The 19,468-nt window shown below is 38.6% G+C and overlaps 2 protein-coding genes across 4 annotated transcripts; both read right to left on the bottom strand.

Moving 5' to 3' along the window:
* Positions 1-657: 657 nt before the first annotated feature.
* On the bottom strand, positions 658-3,099 carry LOC577536 (lysoplasmalogenase-like protein TMEM86A). The gene is made up of 2 exons (XM_777758.5): positions 2,625-3,099; positions 658-2,089 (listed from the first exon to the last, which is right to left on the bottom strand). The coding sequence occupies exons 1-2, from the start codon at positions 2,655-2,657 to the stop codon at positions 1,394-1,396; spliced, it is 729 nt and encodes a 242-aa protein (XP_782851.1). The 5' UTR covers positions 2,658-3,099; the 3' UTR covers positions 658-1,393.
* Positions 3,100-4,613: 1,514 nt separating this feature from the next.
* Positions 4,614-19,463, bottom strand: LOC764905 (X-ray repair cross-complementing protein 6). Of its 3 annotated transcripts, none has more exons than XM_030989549.1 (15): positions 19,390-19,463; positions 16,717-16,953; positions 16,162-16,284; positions 14,724-14,778; positions 13,619-13,712; positions 12,869-13,055; positions 12,212-12,372; positions 11,824-11,920; positions 10,991-11,105; positions 9,926-10,143; positions 8,642-8,753; positions 7,935-8,096; positions 7,100-7,212; positions 6,584-6,631; positions 4,614-6,310 (listed from the first exon to the last, which is right to left on the bottom strand). In XM_030989549.1, the coding sequence occupies exons 2-15, from the start codon at positions 16,906-16,908 to the stop codon at positions 6,197-6,199; spliced, it is 1,791 nt and encodes a 596-aa protein (XP_030845409.1). In that variant the 5' UTR covers positions 16,909-16,953; positions 19,390-19,463; the 3' UTR covers positions 4,614-6,196. The 3 variants fall into 3 exon arrangements, with proteins under 3 accessions (XP_030845409.1, XP_030845408.1, XP_030845410.1); XM_030989548.1 differs by having other exon boundaries at positions 16,717-16,958; positions 19,390-19,459; XM_030989550.1 differs by lacking the exon at positions 7,100-7,212 and having other exon boundaries at positions 6,197-6,310; positions 16,717-16,958; positions 19,390-19,459.
* Between the last annotated feature and the right edge of the window lie 5 nt (positions 19,464-19,468).

Below are 19,468 nucleotides of genomic sequence, written 5' to 3'. Positions count from 1 at the left end.
TCCCTGAACTATACTTAACAACTACATTATTCATACCCTTACAGAGTTTTGTATTTTTGTTAAGTACGTGAAGAATTAATTTTGGCCCGGTTTGTTATGTTTATGATATATATGAAAGCTTAAATCTTTAAGTATTCCACAAAAACCCTAGTTTAACCAGCCCACCTTTCATTCTTGATTTGCGGGGGAAAAAATATCAAATTTACAAAGGGTATGAATACTTTACTTGTTGCTGTTTTATATTGCTTGTTTTATAATAGATGTTCAACTTGATATAAAATTGCTGTGGTGCAAGTACATGCTATGCATAAGGCCCAAACAAAAAAAATGTTGTATTACCCTTTAGGTGCCAAAACATGGGTCGGTCGGTCGGATATCTGTTTTTTGTTTGTTTTGTTTTACTCCCTCTTTGGGCTGATATTTCTCGCAAAGGGCAATACAACATTTTTTTTTAGGCCTTAGATAGCAATGATTTCAGTGCAAAAAACATCTTGTCATAAGTACATGTATAAAGTGTACAGTCGAACCTGTCTACAGAGGCCACTTCTTTTGTTTCCCTTGGGTGGCCTTAATAAACAGGTTTGACTGGATATACAGTCAAACCTGCTTTAGTGACCACCTGTCTACATAGACCACATTTTTTGTTTCACTTGAAAATGGTTTCTCATTGAAACATGTACTAAAGGAACCTGTCTACAAGGACCACATTTTTTGTTTCCATTGGGTGGCCTTAATAGACAGGTTTGACTGGATATGATATGTAAATCAAAATACACTGCTGAAAATTAGTTTGGAGATTTCCAGCAGTTCTTAACAACATCCCTGCATGTAGATCATATATAAAAGCCAGAGGTATTCTGAAAAGGATGTTATATTATATGTTGGTACAACAAAAAATTGTCAACTTAGGACAATCCATTGGTTAATGTCTGCACAAAGCTTTTCCTAAAAATAAAGACATTGTTATAAAAAATATGGACCCAGGGTATTTTCATGGGAAATCGTTAGATTTGATATGTTCCTTGTACAAGGAAGTAAACAAAGTATAAGAGTTATTTCACATCTTTGAAACAATAGTGTCTTTTTCCAATTTCTATCCATTTAGAAAGTGTTATAAAATTTGGCAATGCAGTATTCAACAAAATTTGATTTATAACATTTAAATCTCCTTTGACCTTCTTAAAATATCTATATACCCAATTTCATTTGTTTTCTTCACATGTTTTTCCAATGTAAAGAAAACGCTTGATATGATCTACTTGCAGGTAGGCCTATATTGCACTACACAGCAGACTTCCAATGCAGCAATATTTTTGTTATAATCTAAAAATAGCTATGCTTGATCAATGTATATTCTAACATAACAATAAACTGCAGTGTCTCGGAGACCAACTCATTTCTCTTTCTTCTCAATGCTATGTCCGTGGCTCACAACAGACAATGCTATGCCAAGCTGAGCTGTGTAGTACGTCGTCATGACGATGGACTGAGATGATGGGATGGCGCTGCGGAACATATTGGTTGCTAAGACAACGTCAGAGATGCAGAAGAGGATGGCGCCGACACCAGCGGCGACCTTTGTCCACGTCCAGAGGTTCTCCCCGAACTGGACCCTGGCTAGCGCCCTCCACGCCATCATAATGATCAGGATGATGTACAAGGCGCCAAGGAATGTAAGTTCGTAAGCGGCGAAACCCGGGTACATGAACCCGTAGACGACACCGCCCACGAGCATCAGGGGGATGAGGAGGGACGGTTTGAAGGGGTTCGCGCCAAAAGCGTAGATGTACATGATGTGAGCGAGCGCGAAGAAGAGGAGTCCTTCGATGAAGTATTGGTTGACGTAAACGAGGCAACCATCACCGATACAGGATAAGACGAGGCCGGTGAGAATAGCTAGATGGTAGCGAGGAAAGACGGACAAACCTTGCTTGCAGAAGAGATAGATCTCATGGATGACGAAGCCGCACAGACAGACGATGGGAAGGCACTTGCAGGCAACAGCCCACAGTGAGGCCTCTGGTCGTAGCAGAAAGTAAAGAATCGTCCCATTGATGAAGGGAAGGAGTCTCGGACAAACTGCTTTGGCCTGCAGGGAGTTAATAAAAAGAATAAGAAAATGATTTCAAATTGTGTCACTGACTTCATTCATTAGTCTAACAAGTTAGGGGTCTATATGAAATATCACATTGCTATTTCATGCTAGCTAACATTCTATCCCTCTTCCCATTTGCATTTGTCTCAAAATCTCTTTTAGACTCTAGACCTATATAGATCTAGAGCCTCAAATCTCCAATTAAAATTTTAAAAGATAAACATGCCATGGTTGAACATGTTGAAATAAAAACTGGAAAAATAATAAAAACTTCTCCTGCTGAGCTGAGTATCGTCACTAGAACTAGAGTCTAGATCTAGATCTAGACTAGACCGAAAGCTTCAGTCTCTCTAATCGTCGGTTGTTCCACTGAGACTACGTCTGGCTCCACCTCCGATTATTGGGGAATGACAACAAATGTCAGTTTTATTAAAGAAATGACCCAAATCAGATGGTTATTTCTGTCTAGATCTAGACTAGATCTGGACTAGACAGTCTTATAGAATTGCATTTTGTGGCAAATACTTACAACATCAACCTTGAACATTCTGACCACGTGCATGGTGATCTGATGATGATGGTTCCCAATTCCAATTCAGAATCCAAATAGGCTAATCTTAAAATTGTAAAGCAGATTAACGGGCGGCCACACACAGTCACAACGAATTACGCCGGTACAATATCCGGCGAGCGCGAGCGGTATCGGAAGCCTAAGTGTACCGCACCGTACAAAAATCGGGTAGGCCTACTGAACTTGAAGTTTAGGTTGAGCAAAAACAATTTCGAAACATGTCGCGTAGATCTATGAACACTTTGTAGTTTGTTCAATAATGATATTGATAGAATCTTTCCGTTTCTTTTTCTGCTCGCGATCCTGTCGATCTACCACTGTTTACAATGACGTAGTATGCAAATCAAGCCGATAACGTATAACGTGGATAACACTTTCGCAATTTTTATCTTTTGTTTCCTTTTCGTGCGAACAATAGAATTCTCTTTTGTGCCGCGCGCGCAGTACAATTGTGTAAAAAAATGCAATGTTTACGTTTTTCTCCGAACATGACGTTCGCACGGTTATAGGCACGTGACTACTGTTCAGGTGACCGAGAAAAGTTTGTTGACATTTAGAGTTGCTACCAGACTAAGCAATTTATTTTTTCGCTACACAATGTAACTAATTCTTATGTCATACACAATAATTTTAGAAAAAATGTCGTTAAGTCTATATCTAAGATAAATGAACACACATTTACATTATAAACAGATTTAAATGCGTTTCCTATTTGGATAATAGCATCATTCAGTGTATGAATATTTTGATTATTTTCCTGGAGAAAAGGAAAGAAAAACAATAAAAAGTGCGTCATCGCTTAAAATTGATTTGCGAAGTATTTCGACCTTCGCTAGTCGCCGGACGGACGATGAGGCCGGGGTGCTCATCAAACATCTTTTTATCTAGACTTCCGTAATGTTGGTTATTAGCAAATAACTAACTTTAAATACTTTGCACAGATAAGCAGGAACAATTGGTTTACTTATGTACATTAGATTATTCGTGTCAATTAACAAGTATGCTCAAAATGAGTCATTATACTTTTATCAAGAGTTGTGTCATCCTATTCGAGATAACAATTCTATTTTGGAAATAAAAGGATTTCAATATTTACTTAATTTGTGAAGTATCTATTCAATTCAATTCAAGTTTATTTCCACAGTCTGATAAAAATACAAAACAATCAAAAGACAATTAAGAATACACCATAAATATTACATAAACAGATAAAGATGGGGTCGACAATAGGCCTACGTGGTCCATGAAAGTCAACTTTAACAAAAACATGAACTAAGTAACTCAGGGGCGGATCCAGGAATTTCTTCCGGGGGGGGGGGGGGGGGGGGGGGGGGGGTGGGTTAAGAGGACATAATGTTTTTGGTTCCCAAAAATCGCAACGACTCAGCCAGCCGCTGAATAAGCGGGGGAGAGGGGGGGGGGGGGGGGGGGGGGGGGAGGGGGGGGGGGGAGGTTGGGGGAGGGTGGTAAGAGCACTTTTTTTTTTTTTGGTGCCGAATATTTAAAAAGTTTAATAAAAATAAATGTAATAACAAAGTTTATTAATAGCCAACAACCCTTTACTGCCCCCCCCCAAAAACCCCTCTCTTCTCTCGATCCGTCCCTCCCCCTCACCTCTTTCTATTTTACTCTTACTCTCTCACCCCTAGTTTTCTGATCTAGCTCCCCCTAGTTTCCTCTCTTTCTACCCCACCCCACTCTCTCCTATGGTTTGTTTTTCTTTCTGTCTTTCACCTTTTGTTCATCCCCTCCCCCTGCCTCCCTCTTTTTTGTTGGTTCTTACGTCCCTATCCCCCCCCCCCCCAATGCTCTTTCTCTCTCGCTTTCACATTCTCCCAGCCTCCCACATCAATTGCTCTCTCTCCTTTCTAATCCACACACATCTCTTTTACTCCTTCGCATCAACATCTTGTACACTACATAAATCTGACATAGAAATGCAAATTATCTTATGAAGACTGTTCTATATTTTGATGCATATACAAAACATATGAGATGACTAAATTCTTACAATGTCTTAACATTTCAGGAAAAACTAAATATTACAGTTCCTCTGTTGTTTCACAACAATAAAAAAATCATATGATCCAAAAACTAAGATTACAATGATTGATAATCGCATTACCAGTACTTATTTGCAAGCTGTTTACAGCTAAGCTAAAAAAGTATGTACAATTTCTTTGGGAATACATAAAATAACATAATTATGCTAGTTTAAAATTATATTTTTTCAGCATTCCATGATCTTGAAAGAAGACAAAGAGGGAGATAATACCACAACAGAAAACAGTGAAGAAAACTTTTATGCGACACTTTTACTTCTTTGATTCTGCAAGCTTACAATCCCTGCAATATTTCTTATTTTGTCTTAATTTCAACTTTTATTTATACCACACCTGTTATAACTTTTGCAGCAAAATTATCAATCTTTCAAGGCAAAGCTAGGAATACAATCTACTTTGTATATTTTTTACATAGATCTTTTCAGAAAAGAGAGGAAATATAGGTTTCACTTTCATAACCACCAGTTTGAAGGCCATAATATATGAATCATTTCCTCAAAAATGGGAATGGTTTGCAACTATGCAATCCCTCAATTACATTAATTCATTTCTCTTCTCCTCTCTCTCTAGGTGATACTAGTAATCACTATACTACATTTCTGCATCAGTCTATGAGTAGCATATATAACTCATTGCTTATTAACCCATCGACTCCTGCAACCGAGTGGCTCCTGTATTAAGCCTATGGGAATTAAACAATTCAGGAGTCAACAGGTTAAACACAAACATTTCTGTAGATATCCCATTCTTGAATTCAAAATATTTCCAACATCTATGTAAAGAAATATCCACCCATGTTATGTGTTTATTTTCCTGTTGTAGAAAGCAACACAAATCGGCGAATAAAGAAAATCCGACAAGATCTGGTGCAAAAATTATGTCGTCAAAGGAAGACTAGTCTGCATCGCTCCAATTTTTTCCGCCAAAACAAAAGGCTTGCTAATGACGATCGTAATTATAAGAAAGACAAGCTTATCTATGTTCAACTACAATAAGAACAAAACAATCTGTACATTTGGCACCTAAACAACATTTGTGGACAGCTACATGTAAATGTGGTTTCTATAAATCATTTAATTCATACATGTCTGTAAAAACCCAATTACATACACACCCATTTCTAAGAGAGAGTTCAAGTGTGTATTAACTACTTTACTTATGCGTCCCTTTTACATATAATAAGAGGAGTTTGCATGCACAAACCCTCGTCACTCGTAATGTATAACGCAATCAATAGGCCCTATACTGTAGCCAGAGTCTAACAGAGCTAGGCTCTCCTCAAGGCTTTATCAATTGTGGTAAATCAGAGTCTACGTTTGCAGACTATATTGAGAGTGTATTGAAACTGGCAATATCTCCTTCTAGAAGTAACAATTGAAACTCTTATTTTGAATATAGTATAGCTGCATAGAACCCCTAACATACAGCACAAATGAGTGTGAGGTCATTATTTCCCTTTAATTCAATTTATAACCCTAGATGGTCATTTATGGTTCCTATGAGGTCATTCTTTCTCCCCGCAGTTGAAAGTCCATTCGTTTGACAGAACTCCTTTAGGACGGCTACGGTCAACTTGGAAAGCTGTCATGAAACAAAAGAAAGAATTAGAATAAATTAGTCATTACACCTAGCATTTGCATAGAGTTCAAATTAAATTTGCAGAGTCTGATGCTCAGCCAATGCCTAGCTGAAATAAAGCAGGAAAGCACATCTCGTTTCCATTAATTTAAGTCCAAAATATTGCCCATATTTGAAGAACACTTCTTTGCTAATGTAAGAAAAAATTCCTTTTCAAATAAAAGAAAATTTGTAAATTTTATTTATCACAATTCAGTTGGAGAATTCCCTTTTTACCTGTTCTTTTCGGGCTTGTTCAGCAACATCAATGGTACCACCTGCAGCCTAGAGAGAGAGAGAGAGAGATTGCAGTTTTTATTATAATAGATTTGGCTTCATTTGAGCCTGGGAGGGGAAAAGCAAAGAGAGTCACTGTAACCCTCGTTTGACTCAGGACTTGTAATAATGTGCTATCAGTATTTTAAAATATTTTGAGTAATGCCCTTAGGGAGGAAATGCTTAGGAGAAAAACATAAATTAATGGTATTTCTGTACACGACAAATGTGCATTACGCTAGTCAAAATACACTGAACAAATTGCCAATTTGAGAAACGCATAGATCTAGCGATCTCATTTTTTAGAAATAAATAATGGTTACTTTCTTGTTATTTATCTGATTTACATCAAACTTTCGCCTTTTTACTTCTATTTATTTTTCTGCTTTTGTACAAATGAACACATTACCAAGGAACGATCTCTCTTTGATCTAAAAGAAGATCTGACAGATAAACGTGAGAAGAGAAGACCTGTACCTTCTTTCTAGCAGCAGGTTTGGCCGTGGGGTCGTACCCCTCGGGGAAGACTGACTCCATGAACTCTCTGATGCCAGGCCCCGCCCTTCTCTCAATCATCTCTTTGTTGGGCTCTGATTGGTCAACAGATAACACACAATTGGAGTAGAACATAGCTTTATCAATACAAGTAATAATATTCAGTTCTTGTATAGCGTATATTACATTATATAACGTCCCTAAGCAATTCCAAAGAGCATTGGAAATTATTATCGTAGCTTTAGCTCCGGCAGCCGTTATCAGTGCACAGTGCATTTCAAGGAATAATCCCACCAAGTTGCCCACTTACCGCACCTGGGTTCAGTGTGGCAAATGTAGATTAATGTCTTGCCAAAGGACATTAGTGCTGAGGCGGGACTCGAAACCGTGGACCTTGTGATCCACAGTCCGATGACATATCCACTCGCCACAGTGTATTTTAATTTTTTATCTTTGTACCGGTATGAATCAGAATCATACCTGCCAACATTTGAAAATAAGAAATTTGTACCCTTAACAGGCAATCGCATGGCCTTACCATGGCCATGTATGCAGCGGCAGTGTAACTGGTATCAATACGCAGTAAATCTGTACGAAAGAATATGAATTCGCTGCTCAATCGTTCAGCCATTCAACGCACGCGATACGCGAACTTTCAAATTGTGGCACATGGTAAAACAAGCCAAATTTGCCTTTAAAACAATAACAGTTGGCAGGTATGCAGAATAGAAATTCTGGATAAATGGCTCATAATACAAATAGCTTTTATTGTCATCACCATTATTATAATCAATATCATCCGCAGACTCTGTCTTACCGGTATGGTCGACCATATCATCTGTGGTGTCCCTGTCGAGCGCTAGGGCCTCCAGGGTCCTGTAGTGCGTCTGGAGGACTGGATTCTCAAAGTTCTCCGAGGAGAACTGGAACTGTAACTTCTTGACGACGTTCTTGGCCTTGTCGATCTGGTCCGGTGTAGCTAATAGATTCAAAGAAATTCACAGAGATTCACAATAAAACTGGAGACCCCATGCAATGTATGCACATTCACCACTCCCTGGGGAGCATTCCTAAAGACATAGGTCAAAATATATTACACAATCTACATGTATGTATTATTAACGACGTTCATGGCCTTGTCGATCTGGTCCGGTGTAGCTAAGAGATTCAAAGAGATTCCCAAAACAATTAGACACCTCACACAATTTTTGCACATTCGCCACTCCCTGGGAGCATTCGTAGAGACATGGGTTTAAATACATTACACAATTTATGTAATGTATTTTATAAACGTAATAGCTTGATTTTGTTCTTTTTTCTTTTAATCAATAATGATATTACATGATTTTGCATGTTGTAAATATTGTACATTAGTTGCTGGACTAATAATTTGGAATTCTCATAATCAATATTGAACTGAATTGAATATGAACACTTTAAGTACAATTCATCTTCAACAGAGGAGGGGTGTTTTCAATCAATATTCCCCATCCCTCGTCCCTCTCAACACTCAAGTAAACTTACCCCTCGGGTGAGTGGGATGTTCCAGTTTTCTCATGTCATCAGAGAAAGGCAAGAAGATGAGATGGAATCCTGGAGGAGTGATCTGAACGGAATGCTCATCAAGTTCCTCTTTCTGTGGTAGACACAACAAATTGAAACCAACATTGTGATAATATACAAATAACACACAGCAGTGAGGGCATTAGTAAGAATTATATACCTCACTTAAGTAATCCAGCAATCTGATTGGTCGAAATTGCATTCATAAACTTTAACTGTTCCCGAAAATTCCCGGTAACCATGGTTAAAAAACAGTTCAAAATCCCAATAACCATGGTTATTGGGAAAATAGGTCAGTCTCCATGGTAACCCCATAGGTTTACATGTTAAAAAATGGTCTGAGCGATCGAGGATACCGTACGTGTGCGAAGAATTGGTCGGTAATTTCAATACAATTGAATCTCGATCGATCTTACCAACAATTTTATCTTGCATTGTTGACATGAAGACGAAAATAAACTTCCAAAAACAAAAAAACAACATCTGCCGATAGATCTTGATCTAAGTTCGTGCCAATATGCATTATAAAAGTAAAAGAAGGGCCCGTTTAATGGAGCAGCGGCGAAGCATCGACCACGCGAAGCCGTTTTCAATTCATTTTAATGTATATATTAAAGAAAACTTCTATGCATGGTGACATAGTGCGCTGGCCGAGCGGTTTGAGGCGCTGACTTTAGTAATATCACCTTTGGTACGCAAGATTTCGAATCCCATCTTCGGCAAAAGTTTTTTTTTTTTTTTTTTTTTTTTTTGCATATAAAAGTATTAATATGACTGCTTTAATATTCGAGAAATAGTTGTTTTTATACGCTCTCGGGAAGGTTACAATTGGGCTATTCCCCTCGGCACGCCTCGGGTAATAGCACAATTCTAACCTTCCCTTGAGCGTATAAAAACAACTATTTCTCTCAAAGCAGTCATTAATACTATATTACCCACACGAGGTACCTTTGGAACAGTTGAACACGCCCGAGGTGATACCCGAGGGGAGTTCGGACTGTTATGAAGGTACTGAGTGTGGGGACTTTTACTAATGCCCGAACAAAATGATGTGTATTATTTGTTTTATAAGATTATGTTTTATTTGTTTTATAAAATGATGTTTTTTGACACGATTTTACTAATGACCGGTCATTATCCAATTTACGCGTTAGGCAAAATAAATTCCTGGTCACGTGTATGCTTTCAACCAATCATTTACTTATTAGGATCCTCTTATAAACTATTCTAGCCTACTACTCTTACCTGGGGCAAGAGGGCGACAAACTTTGGAGGTGAATTCTTGCGTGGAATGTAACGGCAGATAGCGACCTTGTCCCGGGCCGAGCATCGCTGCAGGAGTGCATTGAAGAGAGTATTGCTACCCGAAACAGAGGTCTCGTCTGGGAATAGGAACTGGGCTGGCTTGACATGGAAATACTTCTTGAGGGCCGACCTGGGCTTGAAACCCATCAGGGTAAGGCCTATGATTGGGAAGAACACATCTTGAAATTAAACACCGTCTCATGATGGGCCTGTCTTCATCAGCTCGAGTTTGCCAAATAACCCGCTATTTTAACAATCCTGAACGCAAATTAGCCAGTTAATTTGCGTATTCATCAGCCAGCAGCTGCAATAAGCGTGATATTTGGTTGAGAAAATATCCTGAGAAATCTTGGTCTTAGTTCCAAAATATCCCGCTATTTGGGAAATAGCGGGCTAATTTTCACCTGACGGAGCTAGTTTGTGAGGAGCTAATCGGTCTGCTGCAGACGCAATTTCGAGCTTCGGGATGATATCCCGAGTCTGCAAATAGTAGGTTATGTGGCAAACTCGAGCTGATGAAAACAGATCTGATCAGATCCGTTCAAAGTGGTCTTTGTAGACAGGTTCATTAGTACATGTTTCAATGAGAAACCATTATCAAGGGAAACAAAAAATGTGGTCTTTGTAGACAGGTTCCTTTAATGCATTTTTCAATGAGAAACCATTTTCAAGGGAAACAAAAAAGTGGTCTTTGTAGACAGGTGGTCACTAAAGCAGGTTTGACTGTATATTCTTGTTTGTGATGGGTACACAGTCAGGCCAAAAAAAACAACATGTTTAGCCTCCTGCCTTCTTGACAAATATGAAGGAGGAGGCCTTTTTTTTTTCTTTTCAAAATGGCCGCTCGTTAAATTTTCCCTGACAGGCTATTTTTCAAGATGGCCGCCGGCATTTAATTTTTTTTTTTTTTTTTTTTAATTAAACAAAAAAAAGAAAGAAAGGAGGCGGTCCCCCAAAAGGAATCGGAAAAGAAAAGGAATTGACCTTAAATGAAATTGTTCGAACCTGGATCATAAAACTTCTTGACTTCATCCACTTCATCCTTCTCAAAGATGATGTTCTTTCCACCGTACGTTTGGTATTTCTTGATGTCTGATGGCATCAGAAGCTCTCCTGTATCCTGAAATATTAATATCAAAGGAGGTCACTTAAAGGCATCGTTTAACAATGTTAAATCTGAGATGCATGCTTAAAGGCATCGTTTAACAATGTTAAATCTGAGATGCATGACCCTACGTGTTATCAGTGTCTGTGATATGGTGTTATATTGAAGCCCTAAAAAAAATTTGCTTCAAAATGATCAAGAAGTGCCTCAAAAAAGTCAAAACCTTTTAGTGACCAGTTTTACCATACTCCCCAATAGAGTGCAGTGTTATGAAAACCGTTAGGAAAACACAAAATTTGATTTTTATTTCCAATCATAGATTTCTTGATAATCAGATGTTCTTCCACACTTGCATAATAATGATAAAACTCAAAAATTATTTTTCACCTCTCCCCAGAGCTCAACCTTCTTTTTAAATATGAATGATTTATATCAGTCGTAATTATTTGATTATTTTTTAATTTCTGATACTATACTCATTTTATGTCTTTTCTGTTGTGTTTGTTACATGTATATGTTTTAAGTAAACTGTAAATATTTCTTTCAAGAAGCCTCAAGGCAAATCCTGCACAAGATTATGATGTTGATTCAACAGGATAAAAATTTGTTTGTTGGCAATGGAAAAGCTGATCACGGAGAAGGTGAAAATCTACTTCCGTACTATAAATATGTCCCGGCATGCTTTGTGATGAAACAACCATGAAGGCACATATTATTATTCCGCCTTGCTCACCTCACAGTACATCTTAGATTTATTCTTGAGAGCCTCATTGGTCTGTCGATGTAGCTTCACAGGATAGGGTTTAGCCTGCTGCCTTACAAGGGTGTACCTTCAACAAAACAAAACAAAATAGTATACAGATATTGACTGGCAGGGGGTGTAATATAACATTCTTTGGACCGCTGAAGGGATAATCATCATCATCATCATCATCATCATCATCATCATCATCATCCTCATCAATTTCTTCATCATCATCATCATCATCACCATAATCATCATCATCATCATCATCATCATCCTCATCAATTTCTTCATCATCACCAAAATCATCATCATCACCACAATCATCCTCATCACCACAATCACCATAATCATTACTATTGTTACTCCAACTTACACGCCCACGCCTAGTTCCAGTCCCTTTCCGAGGGAGAAGGGAATCCTCCCCGTGGTCCTCTTCTTGTGGTCTTTTGCTCGCACCCTCGCCAGAAGCTGCTCGAACTTCTCAGAAGCGTCCGGAATTAAACCCTCCTCATCCTCGCTTCCATGGACAATGTCCTGCAAAGTTCCAGTTACAAAAATTATTTGACAAAGGCTTACAGCTAAAAATCATCATCTTTCATCTCCTTTCTCTCTTAATTGTTTCATTATCATTTATCGCTTTCTTCTCAAATTTTCATCAAAAAACAGAAACATGTTGATTTGGCAGTGCTTGGCAGTATAGAGATCACACTTTGAAGATATTTTATGCCAACTATGCAATCTTATTTTCAATTTTTCTGGCTCCTCCCCCTTCCTCAGGGGCATTGACATCATTAAACAATGTTAATTTCTTTCCCCCTCTCTCTCTCTCTCTCTTTCTCCTCCCCCCTGCTCTCTCTCTCTCTCTCTGTCTCTCATTCCCCCCACACTCTCTCTATCCCTCTCTTTCTCCTCCCCCCTGCTCTCTCTCTCTATCTCTCGCTATCTCTTATCCTCTCTCTATTATCCTCTCCCTCTATCTTCATCTCCCTCTATCTCTCCCTCTCCCTCCCTCTCTCTCTTCTTCTCATACCTGATAGAATTCAGAGAAGCGGAATGGAGAGTCAGGCAGAGCCATGTGCATGAGTAGGATCTCGATCCCGATGTCATCCAGATCTTTGGCCTTCTGCTTGGCTTGTCGCTGGAAAGCTACATTCTTGTCGTGGGGGTGGTCATCGTTGGTGAAGAGAAGAACACGCTTGTGACCCACCTTCTGTGGACTGCCAAACAAGTTGAAGAAAATAATCATCATTTAGTTTATTCATTTATCTATTTCTGATATTAATACAGGATGACACAAATCATGAGGCCCTATTTAATTTGTTTATGCTACAGTCAAACCTGCTTTAGTGACCACATGTCTACAAAGACCACCTGTCTTTAAAGACCACATTACAGACTGCTCTGTAATCGGATTGTGGAGGAAATTATTACTCTCTCGGTGGTGTTCATAGAAGGGCTGGTATGAACAACACCTTGGGTGTGACAATTTCCACCATCATCCTCATGAGCAGTCAATAGTTTATTGTATTTTAGGTTAGGTCTAGGGTCAGGATGAGGTGTGCTAGTGTTTGGTCCAGTGCTCACTTTCGGTTTAGTGTAAGATATTGGGTATTGAATGTGAAGCAATCGTCTCTGGAGCACGTACTGTACATCTGATGTAGGACAAATGAGACACACAGGAACAATAAGAAATCATTTTATTCTGAAACGAACTGCATGTGAAGGGCCAAGTCAAGTATAGATCCATGGTCAACTCTACCGTGATTTGATAATGTCATACCTTTGTGAAAACATGTTAGAACACGTCCAGAGGGCGTCGCTGAGGCTGTAGCCACTTTCAAATCCAAACTTGTTGGCAAAATCATTGTTGCCCTCTGTAGAGAGAGAAGAATGAAATTAAAAAATGAATGAAAAACGCATTTATAACAAAATGAACTTCAGTTAATCATGTTTGAATAGTTTTCTTTATCATGGCTCATTCACACATGTTTTGTCAATAAATGATCAGCTCATTCTTGTCACATTGTTTTTATATGGAGGTATTTGAAGAGCGATCCTTTTTTAGGGGACATTTCTGCTTTGGTATTCTTCCAAAGTGACAAAGAATAAAAAGCTCACAAATTATTTCACATCTTCACCAGTCCAGAATACAACCTTCTCCTTAAGTTATCACCCATTAATTTATTAATCGATCAATCAATCAACCAACCAACAAACCAAACAAAAAAATAATCAATCAATCAATCCATCAAACTTTGGTTCTCCACTAAATCAATAATTTGCTGAAATATACAAGTAACCACTCAGTTATCCAACAAATGCGCAAGTGGCGATTGCTCTGGGCTTTATGGGGAATTACAGCGTAACCGACATGACATACACCCTTTCCAACATTTTCATATCCAGACTTATCACCTTATATTGATGATTTTTTGGCTAGTTAAGAATTTTCAAAGATTTTTCATGAAATGCCGATATAGGGCAAGTGAAACGGTTGCCATTGGGTTTTAGATTAGGTTTAGGGTTGCAATTAGGTAGTCCAGGGTTGAAGTTAAAAATCTGGTTAGTCTATGATATTAACCGACGTCGCTGGAGCAAGTGTGTCATGTGATCAATCAATCAATTAAAGGCCATCTGTACTAGTTTGGCAAAGGGGATTAGACCACCCACCAAGATAACTGACAGGTGGCTATCTCATCAACTCAGCTCTCAATTAACATAAGAAAAAGGGGATCATGGGGGACAAACAGGCACCGAATAGGCATTGTTTGCTAATTGCTATATAGAGGGAGCAAGAAGCTACAAGAAGTACAGTGGGGCTTTATCAATCAATCAATTAAACAATCACACGATTTCATGACAACATATTCTGGATGTGAACATACCTGTAAGGAAAGACTCCAACTCTAGAATTCTACTGGCGCTAGGCTGATCAAGGTCCTGTTATGCACAAGAAAAATATAAATCCAAACTGAAATCAACTCTCAAAATAAAGGTAGACAGAAAATACATACATAAATAAACAAACAAACATGAAATGGTTTATTAGAAATGCATTAAGAGGCTAAGGGTTCAAATCCCGACACGGCACTAATATCCTTTTGCAAGATATTAACCTGCACCTGCTACTCTCCACCCAGGTGTTAAATGGGTACCCGGTAGGATGCAACTGTCATTGTTGGTCAAACAGTTTTTGAGCGTCAAGTAACGCCTGGCTGGAATGCTCCCCAGGGAGTGGAGATTGTGCCCACATTGTGTGTGGGCAAGCACTGAATCAAATGACCGGGGTAATAGTATATATCTGTAAAGCGCTTAGAGACATTGTATTACGCCCTATATAAAAGCAGAATATTATTATACTATTACGATATTGTCTCTATCAATTCTTTACAGCCAGTTGAAACATAAACATGATCAACTTGAGGCCCAATAGGCTTCGCAGTGTCATAGCAATATTGCCAATAATCTTCCCGCTATCCCATCTGTCTGTTTTTTTCCAGGTTGACGTTGGATCTATGAGGGTCAGTCAATTTTAAAACTGTGACCATTTTGAATTAAACTAGAACAAATTTCCATTCAGATCAATGAAATCCCCCCCCCCCCCCCCCTCTCCAAAAAAAAAAAGATATTTTATTTTTTTATTTTAATGTTTTAAATGATAATAACAATCATGATAGTTGCTGGTTCCAATAAATGATAGGGGCAGTAATGTTGTAACACTTTAAATGCTTTCTTCGCCTCTTTGTGCAGTTGCTTGTTAGCAACAAATGCAATTCTGCACAAAACAATAGGCAACAATTCACTGAAGATTTACTTAAAGTGAAACGCAATGGCTCTGCAAAACTACACATTTCCAGTCTTGGTTAGTTCCATCACAACCCTTTTAACACTGGTATAGATTAATTCAAATAATTCAATAATCTTGAACACTTCTATTCCATGATAAATATCTTGTGGCACAGGAGGCCTGTCTTCATCAGCTCGAGATTGCCAAATATCCCGCTATTTGAACTATCCTGAACGCAAATTATCCAGTTAATTTGCGTCTTCATCAGCCCGAAGTGGCAATTTGCGGGATATTTGGTCAAGATAATCATCCCAAGATATCTTGGGCTAGTTTGCAAAATATCCTGCTATTTGTCCTGTGCATCTTCACCAGCCCGAAGAGTTCCAAGGTCAAGTCTCAAGCTGATGAAGACACGATTTGTATCTTCAGGATTATTTCCCAAATCAGAAATAGCAGCCTATTTGGCAATCTCGAGCTGAAGACAGGCCTGAGGAGAACATTTGTGTGGCCTATAAAGAATTAAACCAACCGCTTACCTGAAGGGCATAGATATGTTTGAAACTTCCACTGTTTTTGTCCTTTTCTGTCCCAAAGAACACCACGCCAACCAGATCCTTATCACTGCTGATGATTTTGTTGCTTAGTACAGTCTTGGCACACTGAAGAATTGAGAAAAGAAAAGAAAACGTGCCAATGTGAACAAGGTCAATGTGTACTGGAATAAAGTGGCTGCCTCCAAAATGTGCAATAATATTCCACTTGCCATCAGAGAATCAAACAGTCTTGCCTTTTCTATTGATATCAACACCATACAGGTGAGTTGGCTCAGTCAGTAGAGCATCCGCCTCACAACCGGGAGGTCGTCGGTTCGAACCCTGGCCGCGTCATACCAAAAGACGTTAAAAGACGGGAGTTGCTGCTACCTTGTTTGGCGTTCAACAATAAGGGATAGGTCAACGTCGATCTGGCGCTGCTCAGTGGCTGCCGGGCTCACGATCAATTGGGCAAAAAGAATTTCCATTTTTGGTTTAACTTAATAAAATTTGGAGTGGACTTTAAAAGATTATTATTATTATTATTATTATACACACCTCAATGCTCATCTCAAAATGGCTCCTGTCATCGTCCTTCTCAAACATCTGCTCGGAGCAGTCGATGAGGAAGATGAGGCTGTCCTTCCCAGCATTCTTCCACTCGGCCCCTCCGTACTCCTCCTCATCATGGTCCTCGTCATCCCCTGCATCATAGTACCCGAAGCCAGAGTTTCCTCCCCAGTTGCTCATGCTTGCTTAGAGTACGGTTGTCAGGGCTGGACTCGTTCGTAGTACCTAGACTATGGACATTCAAAAACTTTCTTATGAATATTCATTAATACTCAAATCAAGATGGCTGCTGACGACAGGTCTTTCTCAAATAATTTGGGATCAGATTCAAAATAATAGAGCAAACTATTAATATTATATAGCCGTTAAGGTGCAATTTTCATGTTTTTCTATCGTGATAACGTCATTACGAACTCGTAACTTGTGCAGTTTTTTCTTCATAATCATTTTGCCTTGTGCGTAGACTAGACCTAGATGATAGATCTAGAATGGATGAGATTTAAATGAGAGTTTAAAATACAGCTGCAATATATGATTATGATTAATTGATTATAATTAGTAAAAAATTGGGCTAAAAATCATTTGCTAAGAATAAGATTAAGAATGGAATGGATATTATTATTAAACTGCTAAAAAATGGATAGATTTTCTAGACCTATGGAACTACACTAGTAGGCACATTCATGGGGCACTAGAGGGCGGTTCGCGAGCATACGGAAATCTGAATGGCCTTGCTGCGGTGGGTCAGCAATAATCAGCCCAAAACTTGGATATGGGAGGGTGGAAGGATATATTTTTTTTATAATGTTATCCGGTCTTACCCCTAACCATCCTATGTTTAATCTATGTACATGTAGAAATAACATGCGAGTACGATAAGAGAAACATCGGGCCCATTACTGATGCAACTTTTAAAATATTAGCCTAGAAATGACCACCAAACGGAAAAAAATGACATTTTTTTCCGACAAATCTTCATAAAATCTGAGTTATAAACAACTCACAACTAGGCTCGGTAATGCAAATACGATTTTCTGAAAATTCAGGTGTGATTTTTTAAGTTTCTTTCAAGTATATTTCTGCGCATCGCAGCGCAAATTTTCTTCACTGCTTCAAAATCACCCTTGAAATTTTTTTTTGCAACGAATTTGATACGGGGTCCGCGAGTGTTCCCCGTTCCTTGCGTGTTGAAAGTTTGGTAATACAAAGTTTGCATTGACTCGCGCACGAAAAAAATGGCTCGAAAACAAATGTCAAAACGAGAAATAAACAAGCTTTTGTATAGTTATAAGAGATCTACCGAGGTTTCTTTGTCGATATAATTTATTATATAGTCTCAATTAGAATTCAGAATTATCTCACTGAAACCGACGATGTTCTCGATCGTAGTTATTTTCACTTTGCCAGCAGACGTTCTAGCGTGGTTTTGGCAAAAAGCTAGCCCGCCACCTTCCCACCTCGAACCTTTCGAGTTCCGCTAAAATTGTGCGCTGCGGAGCTCCGAGGGTGCGTTGGTATCGCTGGCAAACTCTTGGGCGGCTAGCTCCCCACGACGGACCATTCGCGGTATGGCGAGAGTGTGTGTGTGAGATACGATTTTGGATTCGAGAACGCACGTACCACACAACCGTGCGCGTCATTTTCAGCTGTCGAATGTCTACGACCAATTTTACATGTACGATTTTTAGTACAGATACTTGGTCAGTTTTCTTCTTATATCTTTGGTTTTACAACATTTAAAAATATAATTTCTTCAAATTTGCTCCTGACTCGGTTCAGACTAATTGTCTGATGTGTTTTCAAGTCAATTTCTTGAATAGGTCTAGACTAGACTCTAGGTCTATATTTTTTTGCATGAATTTGCCTAACACTAGAAAACGGGAGCTGGCCGATTAAAAATTTACGGGCTCCTTTAGGCCATGTAAAATTGATTACATGTTGATCGTCCGGATTTTTTGAAAAAGAGGAGGAGGGTGTACCATGTTATTTGATATTTGATATTTCAAAATGGCGGCTCAAAATGGCCGCTCAGTACATTTTCCCTGACAGTCGAGGCTATTTTTTTTCAAGATGGCCGCCGACAATTTTTTTTTTTTTAAATCAGAAATAGAGCCATTTTAGCAGTGTTTTTCATGTTTTTTTTCTTTCAAAAAAAAAAAAAAAAAAAAAAAAAATTCAAAAAAAAAAATAAATAAATAAAAAAAAAAAAATAACAAATAACAAAAAATAGGAGGCGGCCCCCAAAAAGGAAGCGGGCGGGGACGATCAACATGAAATCAATTTTACATGGCCTTACTCTACTCACTAGCGCCGATTTTTCAACATGGATGTCGATTTTGACCCATAATTTCCTGAAAAGGGACCATTAAACGCATTATTTCAGTCATGTTGGTCAGTGGAACACCGATAGCTTAGGACCAAACATCGATATGATTGATTGATTATGAATATGAGCTGAAGTGTAATTTTAGCAACATCATCAACATCAACGTGTGGGACTAGGCACAGGCAGAGAGCTCGCAGTCACAATCAATCACTCACAAATAAATTAGTTTCCACAACTACATCTACATGCCACCAATACAAATTAGTCTAAATTTCAAAACAACAAATATACAAGATGTAATAGAAAGATAAAATGTACAAAACAGGCTAGCATACCCTTCGGATTTTTCAAATTTGTCTGCAGAAATGCAAAATGGTATGGTATGGTGTCTTTGCAGGAGCAAATCACTAAGTA

This window comes from Strongylocentrotus purpuratus, unplaced genomic scaffold (assembly GCF_000002235.5).
Source record: "Strongylocentrotus purpuratus isolate Spur 01 unplaced genomic scaffold, Spur_5.0 spur5_scaffold_18, whole genome shotgun sequence".
Classification (NCBI taxonomy): Eukaryota; Metazoa; Echinodermata; class Echinoidea; order Camarodonta; family Strongylocentrotidae; genus Strongylocentrotus; species Strongylocentrotus purpuratus.
This window is presented reverse-complemented; position numbering and strand designations above follow the sequence as displayed.